General features: G+C 40.4%; 1 protein-coding gene across 13 annotated transcripts; it reads right to left on the minus strand.

The window, feature by feature from the left end:
- Positions 1-887: 887 nt before the first annotated feature.
- sh3bgr (SH3 domain binding glutamate-rich protein) lies at positions 888-19,122 on the minus strand. 13 transcript variants are annotated; one of them, XM_034114415.1, is made up of 10 exons: positions 18,839-19,122; positions 14,303-14,488; positions 13,767-13,847; positions 12,557-12,640; positions 10,188-10,349; positions 9,599-9,634; positions 8,342-8,368; positions 6,858-6,884; positions 4,286-4,347; positions 888-1,513 (listed from the first exon to the last, which is right to left on the minus strand). In XM_034114415.1, exons 1-9 carry the CDS (start codon positions 18,881-18,883, stop codon positions 4,330-4,332), a joined length of 666 nt encoding a protein of 221 aa, XP_033970306.1. In that variant the 5' UTR covers positions 18,884-19,122; the 3' UTR covers positions 888-1,513; positions 4,286-4,329. The 13 variants fall into 13 exon arrangements, with proteins under 13 accessions (XP_033970306.1, XP_033970309.1, XP_033970308.1 ...); XM_034114418.1 differs by lacking the exon at positions 8,342-8,368; XM_034114417.1 differs by lacking the exon at positions 8,342-8,368 and having other exon boundaries at positions 10,173-10,349.
- Between the last annotated feature and the right edge of the window lie 304 nt (positions 19,123-19,426).

Genomic DNA, 19,426 nt, shown 5'->3' on the forward strand with positions numbered 1-19,426 from the left:
GGATAAACCCTAATTGTCAGTATCTTTGGCTTTTTTTATGAAATATTTTATTCTTCGACTTTGCTTACTGACTTTTTCTTTAGCTCTAGCCATGCAGTTGACATTTGTATACTTGTTGTATACTGTATACTTTGGTGCTTGAAAAACTTCATGCAATAATAAAATTCTCATCAGCCCGATGGATATACAACGATACATATAATACTATATCATACCTCGTTTGCGGTGCTAATGGAATGAATAAGAAAATATTGAATTGGCAAATCAGTTTGCCAAGATGGAAATATCTCCAAAAATGTGGATGGTTATGAAATGCAATCGTGTTCGGATAAACCCAAATGACTTTGACAGTATTTCTGGCTTTTTTTAATGAAATGTTTTGAAAAATAAGTGTATTTCTAAGAAATGTGCAACAGACTTTCTTGATATCCAGACTATTCCATTATCTCTGGCAATGCGGCTGATATTTGTAGTATTGACTGAAGCACCCTGGCAACTAGATTACCGTAAAAAATGTTGACCCAATATTGAAACAAATTTGTATTTTGTCCTATACTTTGGTTTTCGACCAAATTCCTGCAATAATAAGTACAGTTTCACCAAAGTCTTGGCTTCTGAACTCTTGGCTGAAAATAAAGAACACATTCCTTTTCATTCTTGGTAACAGTCTATTGTATATTTATCACGTAACAACACATTCACTTTGAAATACCTACAATGCTGTGAAAAACATATTTCTATGGTATCTTACATCCCCCTCTCCTTTTCCAAGCATCTCTTGGGACGAGGCATTTATTGGTGTTTTCCTGTTTGCCTCAGCACTTCTGACACTGCACAATCTGATCTATAAATATGCCAACAAAAGAGTTTAAAATAAAACAAAATAGTCGTTTTTACCAGTTTACTTTATTGCATTTTCCATTGCATGCAAGTCTTAGTCACATGGTTCACTCCTTATTCAACAAAGTGCATTGATTAGACAGCAGTATTGGCAGACGCAACTATAGTGGTGGTGCAGTATGTGCGTATTTTTTCCTCATGTGGCCTTTAGGAAGTCTTGAATTTGTACATTCACTTGATCGAAGGATCCACGACATTGGTAAAACTACTGATAAAAGATCAGAACACACTAGAGCGCGAGTTTGAATCTGAAGTGGGGCAAAACCATCTAAGCTATGCCAAGATTTTTTGTAAAGGCCACTTCTTCTCTGTTAGAAAACGAGAAATACGAGAAATAAGTTTGATTTTTACCAAAATAACTGAATAGCATTTTACAAAAGCTACTCGACACCACTTGGCTACTCTGTGCATTTTCATTACAGTACGTCTCAAAAGGCAAAATATAAAAATTAAGTCAACATTGCAGTCAAAAGGGAACGAGATATGCGTATCAGGACTTTAGCTTTTGACTTGGCGCCTTCAAACACATGGCCATCAGTTTCCAGTGGGGTCCTTGGGGACGGGTGGAGGGGGGTCAAGCGTCAAAGGGTCAGGGAGAGACGGCTCCTTCGGGCTGAAACAAAAAAAAGAAACAAGGTCACATATTTCCCAGTTGAGGCAGCCGCCACCACCGCTGAGCCTGTGCCACCCAACGTGCTCCGGAGGCACATGAGGCTCACTTAGCAGCTTCCTCTAACGCTGCGTGACAGGGGCTCGCAGGGTCTGGAGGAAGCTACCAAGTGAGGGAGAAGACGAGCATTTCATCAAAGCTCACTCTGTGGATCTTAATTCATAGCGTCGTATACAGGCTTCTGGAGTAATGGATTGGATGTAAAGGGATAGTCTGGATACAAAATAAAGGAGAGTGATTTCCCTTACAGTTGCTTAAAAAAAAGATGTAATCAGATTACCGTTACACATCTTAAAATGGTGGATTAGCAATTTTACAATGTTAATAAAATAACTAAAAGAGCGTTTAGTGTTTTCTGTAGGCTAATATTTTATATTTTAAAGGGCCCATGTCATGCTTTTCCGGTTATTACCCATCCACCTTGTGTGTTATGAAGGTTTTTATGCATGTAAACGGTCTGCAGAGTCACAAACCCTCAAAGTACACCCTGTAGGGAGTAAAACTCTAACACAGAAAATACCTGTCTATGCTGCCCCAGAACGCCTTGTTGGAGATTTCTAATTTTCCATTGTTTTCTTCCTGGGTTCTGTGACGTGTGAACACCCAAATCAACAACAAATGACCGGATTGGCCCAAATGGACCAATCTGCGGAGCACCTCACACACCAGGATCCCTTGGCTAACTAACCTGGAGTCCCCATTGACTTGCATAGAGCTCCCTGAACGTTGGTAATAGACGAGTTGGGATGGCGGAGAAATGCTCTCCGCAGACCCATTCTCACAGCGTTATAAACCTTTTTCTTACTTAATATCAAGCCACACTTATTGTTTTTACTTCGGCTGTGAGTGTTTGTGTGTGCTCAGGATGAGTTTCGCTGTATCGCCGACCCGGAAACCTGTCCGCTCGTCGCAGCAGATCGCAGCAACGAGCCTCGCAACGTCCCGACCAATCAGAGCACAATAGGCGCGTTCACACCGCAGTACTTTTCACCGTACTTTTCGCGTTTAGTTCCGTTAGTACCCCTTATGTCGCGTTCACACCAAAAAGAGCACTTAATCTCGGGAACTTTTACCCCCATTTTTAGTGCCTGCTGAGAGCAGGTGCTTTCCTGGGGGAAAAAAGTGCCCCAGTTCTGATTGGCTGGGCGAATTGCAAACCACGCCCCGTAAAACTCTGAAATGTTTTGTAGAGCCGCCATTTTATTATCCTCGCATTAGCATTATTAGCATTAGCATTCGCCCAGCGCACAAACGCAGAGAGACTAACTTATGGCAACACAAAATAAAACATGGGAGAGGTGGAGATGAGGAGGTGTCGGCGTTCTGGCGATTTACTCGGAAGGCTTCAGTAGAAGCTGCTGGGAGTCCCAGCAGCTTCTACTGAAGCCAGTCCCCAACTCCGGGGACTTCCGGCCGGGGACTCCCGGTGGCAGTATATGCCGGGTGGCAGTATACGCCGTGAAGTTGTTTGCGGCCTGCCAGTAAACCCAAAGCAGAAGAAGACGAAGTGACGTCAGCGGCTCATTTGCGTAATCTTCCCTCAGGGAATTTATTCCGGTGTGAACGCGATCTGTACTAAGTGCCCTGGGGTAATAAGTGCCGGGGCACTGAGTGCCGGCACTGAGTACGGCAAAGTACTTGGTGTGAACGCGGCTATTGGGCTCACAGGGAGGGGGGGCAGGAGCTCCAACAAGCCGTTTAGGACAGAGAGTGAATACCGGTGAATACACATACTATACAGAGATGTATGAGAAACCAATGTGATTTTGGAAAATTGCACAATTTAAATCTATTCTAGTATACCTCAATAATGGAATTATGATCAGTAGAAATGGCCATGACATGGGACCTTTAAGTGTGAATCTATACGCCTACTGCCTGAATCTGCTTCATGGTTTTCACTTTCTTTGGTTCATTTGTTTCTTTTTTTTTTTTAATTCTGTAGTGTTGGAGCGCTAGCCAATAGAAGCAAGATGTTCCATAGTGATGTCACTATGTTCCGGAAGTAAACAAAGGAGTCCAATGGAGGCGTTTTAGGCGTATATAACACACTACATAACACACATACAGGAGAGGGAAAACCCCAAAAAGCTAAATAAGGCCTCTTAAAAGTAGGTTAGGTTACTGATTACATTTTGTTTACAGGTAACTAGTAATTAAAACAGAATAGGTTCTCAAAGTTACCCTCCTACCCAGCACATCCTTTGAAGATTAGGATTATCATCACCGCCTCAGAGGAACAAAAAGAAAATGGAAATTGTGGATGTTTTTCAGTTTTTTGGCCTCACAGATGATCCCTAGTATTCTGTTTGCAGATGCAGCCATTAGTGAAGGGTCCCTTTGAAATCCACTGCCGCATTATTTTATTTCCTCAGACTGAAAACCTCAGAGTGCATGAAAACAAACCCTAAGGTGAAGCGAGGTTAGCGTTTGAGATTTATGCATCTTTATATATAAAGGCAAGAACATTACATTGATATGAATGCAGCTTCAAAGGCGCAGTATACAATGTAGATAAAGCAGAGAGGTTGTGTGTTATTATTCAGAAGGTCACAGAGGCACAAAAACAGTTTAATTAATCTGGTTATATAAATGCCAAATATAAAAAGGGAACTTCTCATGTTGTGGTGGTGTTTACTGCATATTCACATGATGTTTTACTGCCCTCCAGTGGTAGAGAAAACACAGAATCAAAGGAAGAGTGTAGATTTGTACCTGGATATTAACATTTTAACATCGATGACGCCCCCTGGTGTCAACTACTCAGCCTCTTCCTCCTGTAAAAAATAAATAATGATACATCAACAACAAATTCTTACATGGAAACAATGAATATCTGTGTGTTTTGAGTTGGTTTTTGTCCAGTTGCTATGTGATTTTGGCACTAGGTTGCAAAAAGAAAAAATCAGCCTCATTGTCTCCATGACATGGATCCACTGGGCGGACTTTAAGCTTAGTGGATTTAGGGAAAAAAGATTACAGTTAGATCTGCTTAGTTTGTTGCACAAATAAAACCATGATTCCTCAGACAGATGGTATAAAAAAGCAAAGCAGCGTTCCTCTGTTATTAAAAAAACAACAGTGTGTCCAGAGGTGGAAGAAGTAGTTTGATTGTTTACTTGAGTAAAAGTACTGGCATGAAATTATACTTAAAGTACCAAAAGTAAAAATACTCGTTGTGCAGAATGGCTTATTTCAGAATAATATAAAGTAAATACTTTATTATCAGCTAAATGCACTTTAAGTATCAAAATACTTTTTAATAGACCTTTCCCAGTTTTACATGATGGTTCTTTTGATATTCAGTTTTTATACTGAAGAGCATTTTAGTACTGTAGTTTGTCAATTTGAAGCAAATTCAGATTTTATTATTTTGTGTCGTAGGACAAAATGTTAAAATCTCTTCTGCTTGCGTTTCCACATACCTTATTTGAGGCTAACAACCAAAAACACATCCAGAAAACCATTGACTTCCACACCAGGGGACAGGAAGTGGTAAATGCTGACTCATTACCATGTTTTTGGACACATTACTGCGCCACTCTGTACTACCGGTGTTTCAAGTTTTCTTCCTTGGCCACGTTTAAAAATTAAAAAAGGAGAGAAGTAGTAGTAGTTCTAGAACTAGAAGGAGGTTGTTTGAAGTCATGTGCAGCAACAGGAGGGCGAAAGGACTTCACATGTTAGTGTTTATAGCGACGGGGGGGTTAAAAATGTGGAAGAAGAACCCCGAGAGAGGTGCGGTGTCAACAACAGCGGGGGAATTAATTAAAGTAATGACCTCAAGTGTTCTGTTTATCCTGAGGTGACACAGGAGTGGTGCTTAAAGTGATGCACCTTATACACCAGGTCAGTTTGATGACTGCCATCTTGAAGTAAACATCCAATCCTACTACTTTAAATAGTGAGGGCCGAACACTGTCAGCAGATTTGGGGAGTAATGGATTACATTGATCCTTTTCTAGAACCCATGACCTTGACAAAAACATTTCTGAGCAATTTATTTAGCAATTAGACTTATCAACATTTACTCAAGGACTGTACGCAAGTACAATTTTGAGGACAGACTCAGATTATTAGCTTATACAAACTAATACATTTAGATTAATTATAGGTTCAGATATCCAGCAGCAGTATATAAAGTAAAAAAAAATTAAAAGTAGCTCCGCCTTTACAAACTGGGATCAACTCATTAATGCATCAATAATCACGATCCAGTCCTTTCATATTATTCTGAAATAAGTACTTATGGTAAGTATATTTAGATGCTAATATTTATGTACTTTTACTTAAGTAAGATTTTGAATGCAGGACTTTAACCAAAGTATTGTAAAAGTTGGTATAGGTACTTTGACTTTTTCCATCACTGGGCATACTAACAGGTTATTGAACTGGGGGATATAGCACCCTGGGGACATCGATACACTCCCATCTGATGTAACTGTACGTTTTTCCTCCAAGTCTTTCTTAATATCAAGAAATACTTAATCTCTTCCATCTTCTATAGAACATGTCACATGCACTTATTTCATAGTGCTCTTGGTAAAAAGATACAAAAGACATGACTACTTAAAAAAACAGAAGAATGCGTGTCCCCCTGTCAGGTCAATGCGGAAGAGGATTAGGGTGACGTGCATTATTTTTAATTATTATTAACTAACCCGAATTCAACTTTCCTCTCAAAACTCAAGTTTTTTCTCAGAAATCGACTTTTTTCTCAGAATCAGATTTTTTTTTTACATTTAAACTTTTTTGGTTGCGTTTCCACTAAGCGTAGTTCCGGCTAGCGGGTACTTTTTCACAGTTTTCTGGCTCTCCAAAATCGAGGTTCTTTCCGGGGCAACAACCGAGTATGCTAAACTAGTGAGAGAATCGCTGGCAACTACAACAATGTGGCCCTAATCGTCTTCCGTAGGTCAGAGTGTCCCCTCCGTGCAACATAACCAAACATGTCAACATTATGCTTGGGGGCTCATAGGCAGAGTTAGACAACAATAACAAATCTGTCCACCTGCTCCAAGACATCACAACAACAAAATGTGCTGGCACACTGAGAAGAAATTCCAACAACACTGAACTAACAAACAAATGTTTCATGGTGCCATATTTGAAGTAACGCTCAACAGTGAAATTTAGAGCTGAGTCACAATCCCATAATGTGCTCTGGAATGCATCACACACAATTTGTCCTTGGAAGGAGACCGTCAAAATGTTTGTATGCAATTAGATCATGCATACAAATCTTCAAATGGTTTACAACACACAAATCATGGTTGGTCAAATATACCTCTTGTACTTCAGCTTCTTCTTCTTCCTATAGAGGATCAAAGCATGTGGGACTTAGTGAGTTTAACAAATAATGAGTGAAGATAAACGCAATAATGGTCTGTATATCGACCCACATTTTTTGGATTCTACACTAAATCCACCAAGTATTGTCGTATGTATCATGCTGCACATCATCAGGCATCTACAAATGGATAAATAATGGTCCATGCAGCACACAGAGGAAGACAAAAGAAGGAGAGTGGGAACGACACCACAAACTACCTCAGTGGCTTGTTCGTCTTGCGCCTGAAAAAGAGGTTGGACAAAATAGATGGGAAAGATAGAGGAAAGAAGACAAAGCACAGCAGGGAAGCATTCAGAAGATCAGGCAGCGGCTGGAATGTCTCAGAAAAGCAGATGTCTTTTTTTGTAAATCCTAGGATCTAGTGAAGTCTGAACTGAGGGAGATAACCCAGAGTTCAAGGGGCCCTACATATTAGTATTTTGTTCCTCTAACGTGACATGTTTATTATTTTTCTCATACTGCCTGTGTTGCAGCAGGCTATGATTGGTTAGCTGCCTGGCTCTCTTGTGATTGGTCAACCGCTTAGCGATGTCCCGCCCCTTAGCCTATCACGTACAATGTGCTGAAGCGCTAGCCAATAGAATCAAAATATATTTTTTATATTTATTTTCTCTTGTATTTATTCACTTTGCATTTGATACAATCCAAAAGTAATCAGGTTAAATCACTTTTATATCTTGATACTTAAACTACATTTTTGTACAGGTAACTAGTAATTGTAACGCTTATATCTTTAAAGTAACCCTCCCAACCCTGTTAGCAGGCAACTGCATCGGTTGGTTTCAGAAGCAGCCTGTACAATGTTATATTGCACTTGTTATAAAAAGTCCACTAAGCACACACTGCTTCTTATAAAATGTATTTCAGTGAGGAAAATGTGATAACTAAAGAATTGTATATCAATATTCTCTCATCAGGATGCTGTTTAGCGAGATTTCAGTGACTGCGTGGGTCAAAAAGATTGTTTAAAGAAAGGGAAGTGGAAATTACATTCTTGTGTGATGTGCTTGTGTGAATGCAAACAGGGATGCAGAAGAGCGTCCACCCTTGGGAACATACTGTAATTTAATTGCACACATACTAGAATCGGACTATGTGACTTTACGTTATTCAGTATATTACATAATTAAGTCTTTAAAAAAAGCTTCTTGACAAGCACTGGTGGTCATACTTTAATCATCACTGCATATGTGAATGGACAAAAAGACAATACACACTTAAGCAGCAAGCAAATCCTCTCAGTATGGCCAACAGTGTTGTCTTCGTCTTTGCACTTTATTTGACTCTTTACTCTTTGTTAGGTCTACTGTGTACTAGTGTGAAATACAAATGTGATAGGAATGTTTGAGGGGGGTGGCAAAGAAAGCAAGAAAAGGAAACTGAGAGGGGTAGGTAAAGAAAACAACGCGTAAATCTACCTCAAGCTGTAGTAGCTCTTCTTCCTCCTAGAAATGAATAACAGATAGCAGGTCAGCTAGTATTGGGAGCAAGGGAGCAAAAGAGCACCACTGGCATGCAAAATAAAAGGTCTTCTGATTAAAAATGGAAATGGAAACTATATGGGGATAGTTGTCAGGAAGCAGCTACAGAAACTGGGAAGAAATGAGGACGAGGATGTTAGCAGAAAAAGAGGGAAACAAACATGGAGTAGAGGGATGAAGAAAGATGAAGTGAGTTTAAAGATGAATGAACAGCAGAGCAGCCTTCCCTGATCTCCATCAAACCCACACTGATGAAGGCTACACGGAGGCGGTCACCGACGCAATGTTACCTCTGATTGCAAATCCTCTTCCTCCTGGAGGGAGCAAACCGAGAGATGGAGCAAAAAAAGGGCAAAGAATAGGGTTAAAACATGTTGTAAGGTGCGTGCATGAGGAACAAGACTGCTGTGAAGACCAGCAGAAGGACGTCTGAAACTGATGTGAAGTGAGTCAGGTGGTTTCAATGGACTGGAACACAAACTGAAGAAACATGCCATTATTTACATGCAGCAACGGGAAGAAGAAGGTGGAGACTGTGTCTGAAACATCCCTCACTCCCATAAACATTCCCTCCCTGCATCCCTCCCAAACATCCTTCATCCCAACCTCCATACATCCCCTCGAACCTCTTCCCTCACTCCCAACATCCCCTTGTCCCTACATCTTGCGAGTGAATAATGTCACTTCCAAAATGTCTCCTTTTTTATACATTGTTACTCTCAGTGGTGTAAGGCTGCTGAATTTGTTTGACGATCATGACATGCATCCCCACGGCTGAAGAGGAAAAGATTAGTTTTAAGAAGAAACTAAATAGTACAAAAATAGTTTTTTCAAACATTCAAGTACTTGAAGAGATGCAGATATAAGAAAAATACCCCACTGACGTTGAACAGATAACATTAGAAGTTATGCATTGCAAGTACAGTGCACAGTTATTCGAGTCACATCATCTTCTGTCCAACACACTGGATTTTAGGGGTTAGCATTGTGGCTAACTCACAACAGTATTAGGAAAAAAGTACTGTGTGTTTGAGTTAAAACCACAAATTCTACTTTGCAATACCACACAGCTTTCATGTAAGCATTTTAAAAGAATAATTGACAGTTAATAGACACACAAGTTCATGTTGGTTAGCATTATTCCAAATATTTTCAGATCACTGGCAAGCAGATATAAGTGTTTGATAAACGTACCTGTTCTTCTTCTTCTTCCTCCTCCTCTGCGGGGGCCTGCTAACAGAAGAGAAGATAGTATTAGAGACTGTGCATCGTTAATACTAAATACATTACACAATCTGTATATTCATACGGAAACACAACAGCATCCACAGATCAGGCTTATTGAACCAAACAGAGTGGGACACCCTTTAAACAGGACATTTAGAATTCATTGGATATGCGGGATGGAAGACAAGAGGTAACATCAGCAAAATAAAATCACACGTGGAGGGAAATAAAAGAAATGCAATGAAGAGGTTACATGTCCAATGGTGCTGAATACACAGGGAACAGGACATTTGTATTTAGGAAATAACTGAATCCAGAGGGATGACTTGACGGGAAAATGCAGTACGAAGACAACAGACACTCAAAAAAGGAGGCAAACCCTTAAATGGAAGAGAAGGAAACATTAAAAAGGGAGATTGAAGGTGCTTAAGGAAGGAAAAAGAGCATTCCAGGAATGATGGGAAGGTGAAGGAGAAGACATTCAACTCAAAAAACATTCAAGGGGAAACGGAGGGTTGGATTGTAGTTGAGAGGCAATTACTGTTTCTTCCGTGACCTCGTCTGTTTCTTCCACCGCCTCCTCTTCCTCAGCCATGTCCTCGTCTTCCTCCATGACTTCATCCTCTTCTGCTAGCTCCTCCTCACCCTCCTCCTCCTCACCAGCTGCCTGCTCCTCATCGGAGTGTGAATTCCCATTTCGCTCCTCCACTGGAACCTCCTTATTGTGAGGTAAAACATATAATGTAATAATTAAAGAAATATTATTGGCATGGTTGTTCAGGTACTGCTTTTACAGCACAAAGAGGAAAGGTTTAAAAACATCAACGGTGGGTGTTAGGCAATCCTGGGGGGAAATGAAGGAGGGGAAGAAGTAGCAGCAGTTTAAAAGGTGGAGATGAGTGAATACTTTCTTTAGGAAAATCAAAGTTTTGAATGATGCATTGTGAATGAAAGACACCTTTTGTGACAGGTGAGAATCAGGCATGCTTAACCCTTAGATGCACGAGTGACTGGACCCTACACTCTTCCATAAGTGGGTCAAAAAGGACCCGTATTAGAATAATATGTGTTTTTATGCCATTTTTGTCATTTTGGTTAAGAAAAATCACTTGTATAATATTTAGTATTATATTTTGGTTCACACTAGAAATATTTTATATTTAATTTTTCACTATTTATAATTTTAGACATTTTTTTTTACATTTTCAAAAAAAACGTTTTCCCATAGGATTCCATAGAAAATGCATGCGGGTCATTTTTGACCCGCATGCATGCATTGGGGTAGTAATACAAAAACTACAATTTCTTAAAATGTACATTTAAAATTTGAATGGCATGATATCCAAAACATGTTTTTTGAGGAATAGCTGGAATATGAAATGATACAAAAAATGTAATTACAAATTACTTCTGACAACCTTTTAGTCCGGCAGTGGCTCAGTCAGTAGGGGCTTGGACTGGGAGCCGTAGGGTCGCTGGTTCAAGTCCCCGACCAGACCTAAATATGGAGTGTGGACTTCTACTTGGAGAGGTCCCAGTTCACCTCCTGCCCTGCCGTGGTGCCCTTGAGCAAGGCACCGGACACCCCCCTTCCCCCCCACTCCCATTGCTCCCCGGGCGCTGTACAATAGCTGCCCACTGCTCCTAGTACTAGACTCCTTGTACTAGGATGGGTTAAAAGCAGAGGCCAAATTTCACTGTGTGTGCTGTGTGCTCTGCATGTGTGACCATTAAAGAGGGTTTCATCCCTCCCTATTCTATATTCTATACTTCAAGAAAACCACCTCACCGGGTCCAAAAATACCAACTTATGCATCTAAGGGTTAACAATATCATCCCTTCATTCTGTCAAAGAGATAATGGGGCTGAAGGGCATATTTTGTTATCTTTGGATGGTTTTTGTTACCAGTCTTTGTGCTAAGCTAAGTGACTAGTATGCTAGCTATAGTATTTACTCTTGCTGGAAAGGAAAGACAACGTAAATGAACTCAGCTTGTTCATGCAGCACTGCGTTAGACCCTGTAGGATATCAAAAAAGGCAGATCACAGGTTCAACTAAGCAGAAATATTCAGTTGTCTTTTATGCTATTCACGTGCTAAACACCAGTTACTTTAAATGACAAAGGAGAAAAGAAAATCATGCTTATGAGGAATCCTGGCCCTAGGCTCTGGAACACTCTGCCCCTAGATGTGAGGTCGGCCCAGACCCTAGGGTTTTTTAAATCTACACTAAAAACACACTCCTTCTCCCTGGCCTTCTAGTTAGAGCGGAGCATGACACCTGACTTTTCCTTGTGTTTTTTTTAATTAATCTTTTTATATATATATCTGTTGTAATTTATTGTCTTTTATTGTGATTGTAGTAATGTGTTTTTATTACATGTACAGCACTTTGGCTCGACCAAAAATCCCTTTTAAATGTGCTTTATAAATAAAACTTGATTTGATTTGATTTGATTTGATCCTGGACATGCAGAAAGTGAATGAAGTATATTTTCAAAGTATGGCTAAAGTGCGTGTCATCTGTAGTGAGGTAAACCAGCAGGGATTTTCTTTTTGGAGGGAAATTGTTAGAAAGTCACTGGAATCAAGAAGTATAAAAACACACAACAAATGTATGCATCGAATAAACCAAAATAATGAATGCAAATCAAACGTACTGAACTTGTAGGAACATGACGCCTCACACCTCTGTGACAGTCCGAACACAACAATGCATGTCACAGTGTTATAATGACAACTCTGTATGTTGTGTTATTAGGAAAAGTGTCACTCATGCAAAACACAAAAAGGTTAGTCAGAGTGACGACAGAGTGGAGGAATGAGGAGTCAATGTTCAAGTCGAGTTACTCTGAATGAAGAGGAAAGATAATACAGGGAGTAGAAACACAGAATGCTGGGGGAATAAAGAAACGACGGCATTACTATTGAGTCATCAACGTTCCCGTTCTCTGCATTAGTCTCCTCAGCGTGGGTCCCGTTCTGCACAATGCCGGCCTGATCTGCTTCCTGTGTTAATAAAACAGTCAAGTTTAACATGTGTGTGTCATACAGAGGGAGGGCTTGAAATGACAGTTTAGATCCCGAGCCAATATCTGTTCAACTCCCAATAGAGTGGTGCAGGAATGAGTCGTAATATCCGGAGATGCCTTGGCATTTTCCCACTTTTGGTTCCCTCGCCTGGAAGCAAATGTTTTTCTGAATGTGTTTTTGGTTGTTATCTTAAAATAAGGTCTGTGGCTAACAAGTGACTAAATGAGACGACTAAACCTCATCACATCCAACATTAGCCGCCTTTAGCTTAGCGGTGGTGAAGTGAAGTCATGTGACCGTGCTGTAGTTCCTTTATAGTCTAGCGTTAGCTTTTTACTTAAAAAAAATCATAAAGTGGTGTTAATTTGTGGAGATACCCTGCTGAACAAAACGTATAAGTATCATAAACGATTGTTTGTCACAGAGATTATTGCCGGAATGGTCCAAAATCCAATGGAAAAATCCCAATGGCTTTCTATTGAGGGAACCAGGGAGATGCTAAGTGTCGGGTCGGACTACAGAAATATGTCATCGCTGCACCACTCTATATTGTCACATTTAAATTGTTTATTTGAAATAAAAGGCTCCGTCTTGTATCGATTTCAACATCTTAAAAGGTTACAAAAGAGAGCATGATGATATGAGTAAAGTAGATTTGGGGAGAGCCCATTCATTGTACCATTTCAGAAGCCCAGTCATGTCTATGGGCATGTCTGTTAACAGTTACCCTTTTTTATATTTTAAGCCCATTACAGGGAGTCAAAGTTGTTTAATACTCTGATGATTGCTTGAACAATTAATTATTTTGATGGCACAGTTTTATTGATTTTATTGAATTTTGGCCAAAGTATTTAAACTCCTAAAGACGTATCTTTACAAACTGACTTGCATGCACAGACGTTTTGCAGGAAGCTATTCCAGAATCGAGATTAACCGGCAAAATGTCAATATATTAGCTCTTTGATTTACGACATAATATACAGTTGATGCTGTCCCAATATCGTAGATTCACAGCTTGGCTTGAAGGGGAAGGAAATACAATTATTTTGGTTACAAGTCAGTTTCTTTTTGTCCACAGTAGAAAACAGAAAACATTTCCAACCTTTGAGCCGGGGGGAGGGGGCAGCCCCAGGAAGGCAAACACAGCGTTGTCTTCCTTGGCATCGAAGAACGTCTCATAGTCCTGCAAGAAAAAAAGTGACATCATTATGTAACACTCACGCTTCTATTGGCTAGTGCTACAACACATTGTACATGACAGGGGCGAGACACCTCTAAGCTGTCGACCAATCACAACAGAGCTGACCGGCTAACCAATCAGGCTCTGGTTTCAGACAGAGGGTGAAAATGAGAAAAATAAAGAGCATTTTGAACATTAAAGTATGGGAACATGTCACAGTAGAGACACACAACAAATATGGACCTAAAAAAAAAGAGCATAATAGGGCATATTTAATTTGATATTTTCTTACTAACTAATCATGTGCACTTGCAGGTCTGTACAGTGGAATGGTGGCATATAATGTAAATTCGGTATTTTAACTAGAAAAGAGTCCTTCGATAATGGCCCTTTACTATTCTCAAGGGCCAAACACTGGTTAATAAAGGTGAGTGTTTGCACTGAGGGTGTGTACTCACCCCGCAGTATCCCTCCTCATTGAAGATCTGGGGGGGCAGGGGGATGCCGTTGGAGGGCTTCTTCTCCTGCGGGACGTTCTGCCTCATCCACATGCGGTTCTCCTCGCTGCAGGCGATGTCCAGCTGAGCGTACTCCACTTTAAGAGCCTCCAGGAATCCCACCACATCCTGCTGCTTCTTCTTGATCTGGGAGGCAAACAAATCAACAACATAAACTTCAAGAAAATGTAAAGATTGCACAGAAAGAAAAATACTGAATTAGTTATCTTTTAAAAATGTGAAAATTGGGATTTTCTTGTGTTTCTTGTGAGCATCATTAAAATATGACGCTTCCCATGGTCCCCTGTCCCACCAAATAAACATAAACAAGGCCTCAATCAATTAGTGTATTAAAGGGCCCATGTCATGGCCATTTCCACTGATCATAATTACATTGTTGAGGTATACTAAAATAGATTTATACTGTGCAATTTTCCAAACTCACATTGGTTTCGCATACAGCATCTCTGTCAAGTATGTGTATTCAGCAGTATTCACTCTCTCCACTAAACGACTCGTTGGAGCTCTTGCCCCCCCCTCCCTGTGAGCCTAGTGTGCTCCGATTGGTCAGCTCGGCCACTCTGTTCTGATTAGTCAACCACCAGAGAGGCTCCGCCCACTTTTTTCGGGGAACATCAGTCTTATAATGGCGTCGGTACAGCCGTATATTTTATACGCTAACTAACCGAACTGTACCTACAACTGTTGTTATAGAAGAGTGTGACGGCCCCAGGGCCTTTGTGCAGGTGTGTTGCAGGTCTTACGGTGGGGTGGAGCTGAAGAGGCTAATCAGCGCGATCACGGACACCTCCGTAGCCGAGGTGCTATTAAGCCCAGCGGCCCGTCTCTCTCCAAAGCGGCTCGGCGATTCTCTCCCCTCGACCACCTATCTCTGCATTTACCACAATAAATGTGCCGTGGTTTTGTAAACTTGTGTATGTCTCCTTGTCTTTCCGTTGTGGCCTACGAGCCGGTCATAACAAAGAGTAAGTTATTTTTACCTGTAATAAACTACTACTGTTTGATGAGAAATCAAATCATGGTTTGCTATATATGAATGATATGTTATAGGAGCAAATAATTCAGGGAAGAAAGGATAGGCCTACTAAGTATTTCCATTAAACTTTATTTTTAGAAATGTACAAAATGAACATAAATATACATATATACACACGGTATATCATCCATTCCTCCCCGCATCTTGCCTGGGCGCAGCCGGTGCCTTTTAGGACGAGGCCTCAGTAGTAGTAGTCCCGTCCCCGTCATGTATTGTCCGCCAGGATCTGGCTGGACGAAATCAAATGCAAATCACAAAATATTAGAGAAACTTAGTTGTTTTAGATTCGTTAGTAGTAGTTGTGTTAGGAGTGTGGATCTATCTAATGAACAGCTTGCCAGCTAATATGCTAACCTAGCTTTATTGTTTACTTTGGTAGCTAACACGATATGAACGCTAGCTCGGAGGAACGGCAACTATAATGTAGTGTAATAAAACTACTATGAACAAAAGCTAGTGGTTCATATTAGGCTAGCAATAACGTGTTTATAATTGCAATCTTATACGGGTATTCTGCTACGTTCGGTCATACATTGTAACTTGCATGAATACATTGTTTTGCGCTAGCATACAGCTAGCCTCGTTAGCTATACATGCACTATGTACATGTGCTGTCACAATGTACGGTAAATCACCCGGAGTATACTGTATGAGTATTTCGTGTGTGTGACTGCAGACATTCTCCTGCCATGACAAACATGTAAGGCCATCTGCTGACATTGTAGTTGATATATTTAAACGCTAGCAACGTAGCATAACAAAAATGTTTTTCCGACCAAACCTAGGTCTAGCTCCGTCGGTTAGATCGGTAGCATACACGCTACGCCAGCTATAATGTAATTACGTTTCGCGACTGACCGCACGGCAAATCACCCGGAGTATACTGTCAATAGGTATTTTGTGTGTGAATGCAGACATTCTCCTGCTATGAGATACATGTATGCAAGGCCATCTGCTGATATTAGAGTTGATATATGGAAACGCTAGCAACTTAGTTAGCACAGTTAGCACTGTGTCAATGGCTTAGCAGTCCAACAGTTTACACATTTAAACAGTCTTGTTTGATAAATACACAAATAACAATGCAAACTTACAGGTTGTGTACCCGAATCTTCCCCTGCTCCAAACGGTCCAAACAAGCTGTGCATATCCGGCCTCAAACTGGGCAATGTTTTGGAAGCTTTCGTCTGTGAAATGCCGGTTCTTCGAACCTCTGAAGGAACAGTGTTAAAAAGAAATTTCAACCACTGACTTCGTCGTGGTTCTTCCGTCGGTAGGACAAACAGCTCAGATTTCTCCTCACATTTCAGGAAACAGGTCCTTGGCAGTGGCATGACTGGATCGATTGTGAACTGAACCAGAGCTTCCAACAGTAAATGTTAGGCTGGCAGAGGGTGCGGCCAGCGCCGCTGGGTGTGGCCATAGCTCTTCGGGATTGGTCAATTTCGTTCCGGGTACCGCATGACATCAGGCCGTACCCAGAACTAAATGGAAGACTCAAATGGGCAGTGACGTATCTCCAACGAGGCGTTTTGGGGAGGTATTTTCTGTGTTAGAGTTTTACTCGCTACAGGGTGTACTTTGAGGGTTTTGACTCTGCACACCGTTTACATGCATAAAAACCTTCATAACACACAAAGGGACGGGTAATAACCGGAAAAGCATGACATGGGAGCTTTAACCAGAAAGGAATTACTTATATAATTGATAAGTCGTGAAAGTAGTTTATCAAGCATATCTGCCAAGTACATCACTGCAGATTGGACATTTTGTAGGAAATAAAAATAAAGACGTCAATTTGGACTCATATATAAATAATGATTGTCTGTTTTTCTCTATTTTCTGACATATTAGTCTTAAATTTAAAATGCGAAAACAATCAGATTCCTCAATAATAACAGCTTATTTCTTGTGCATCTTGTTTACATGCTGCTGTGATGAAAACATGTCCTCACAGCGCCTCACACTCAGGGACCTCCCACTGCTTTTGGAAATATTTATTACATCTGTTTTAATATTAAATACAACTAGTGGTGGAGGGTACGCAGTACATTTACGCAGGTACCTGTACTTTCTTAAGTATTTAATGCTACTTTTTACTTTTACTCCACTAAAATTATTGAAAAGCTTTAGCGACTTTTCAGATGTTGCATTAAAACTCACTTGATAAACTTTGAAAAATGCTGAATGATGCTGATACTTGTGTATATTCACTTAAGTGACATTTTAAATTAAACGTTTACTTGTAACAAAGTACTTTTACAATAAAGTATTGTTACTTTTACTTAAGTAAGACATCTAATAACTTCTTCCACCTCTGATAACAACTTTATGTAACGTTTACAAGGCTAAACCCTGCACCTTAACAGTACATATATTAATGTCATATTTTAAAAAGAAATATCTGTTCTTTGCCTCACACTTGCAACAACTGTTATCAATGTGAATATACTGCAACCTCATGCAACTTGTTTTTATTTATTTCACATATATACTGTCAATCCAGCACAACCCTCCGAATATTTTGCACATTTGTATACAAAGCTACCCCTTTTAATATCTGCACAGCTTTCCACTTTCTCGTAACAATAATGCACATTTTATTTTGTTTCTCTGAGTGTTTTATTATATTATACTATACTTCTCTATATATCTATATTTCATGTAAATATTTATCTATATTTTAATTTTACAATAGTTTGTTTTTATTTCAATGTATCTTCTTTAACTGTGTTCATGTATGCACCATATACACAAAGGAATTCCTCTTATGTGTGAACCTACTTGGCAATAAACCTGATTCTGATGTGCAATGACAATAAAGTTTATAATCTAATCAAATGAGGACCTTGCATCTGTGCCAGGATACTCTGCATGGAAGACAGCCAAAATTAGGACATGCTAAACAAAATCGACTCAGAGGATAACACCCAGCTCAATCAGCTGTAAGACAACACTGCGAGCTAACTGGGCCACCATGGCACCCCTGCTTCAAACTGCTTATTTAGCTTTGCCAAAAGTAGATCAAGAAGTTAAATTCGCCCCCTCCCTGCATGCTGTGTTTATCACACATACCTCTTTTAAAACACTTTCTCCAAGGTAAATGAGTTGCCAAATAGTGTTAAAAGGTTATTTCTGAACGGGGTAAATTCCCACGCTACACCGGGTGGTGGCGTGAAGCGTTTCTATATCGGGGGACGTGAAGGGAGTTCTCGAAAGCTCCACATGTGAATCACATCGACTCGCTAATTAAAATCCACTATTAAAACACTGCCAGGGGAAAACTCACCATCGTAAACATCCAAATTACGCATGCAAAATCAAAAGGCAAGTGACATTCATTTCAAGGTTTCGCGCATTTAAAAAGGAAAGTCCTGATCGGTTTACACACAGGAAAGTTAATTTAAATGAGAAATGTGTCGTGTTGCAGGAGTACTCACCGCAGTGGATCCCGACGAAGAGGCGAGGAAAACTTTGATAACCATTTTTGTTCAAATGTAGTTTGTGGAGTCGGGCTATATGCAACAAGTAGGCTCTTAAAGGAGCAGGCGGGCCTCTATTATTAGAGCTCACCCAGGACACAGTACTAAGACACACACACCACATAAACACATACACTGCTGGGGGGCTATTTTGGTCTGCAGGCTCCATTAGTGCGGGATTGGCGGGTTGGCCCCTAGGGGCGCAGCAGCACACACCGATTGGGCTGTGCAGCTGTCTGTCGGAGCAGGGCACGGAGGTTTTATTAGCTCCGGGCTCAGTGCATATATGGACAGAAATAGACCACTGACCAGCACTATAGGCTGTCAGGCTTTGGTTTCCTAACGCAGAAACTCAGGACAGTTGAGTGGGAAAAACATTGCGTTAGCCTGCGTAGAATACTTTTTTTTAAATGTGCAAATTGTACACAACAAGAGAGCACCCCTTTTTTTAGGCTAGTTGACGTAGTTACTAAACATTTGTGACCTCTGTGTAAGGTCTTCACCTTCAAAAATCACTGGGGCTGCTTAGATTGGCGTTTGTCTGCC

This window comes from Trematomus bernacchii, unplaced genomic scaffold (assembly GCF_902827165.1).
Source record: "Trematomus bernacchii unplaced genomic scaffold, fTreBer1.1, whole genome shotgun sequence".
NCBI lineage: Eukaryota > Metazoa > Chordata > Actinopteri > Perciformes > Nototheniidae > Trematomus > Trematomus bernacchii.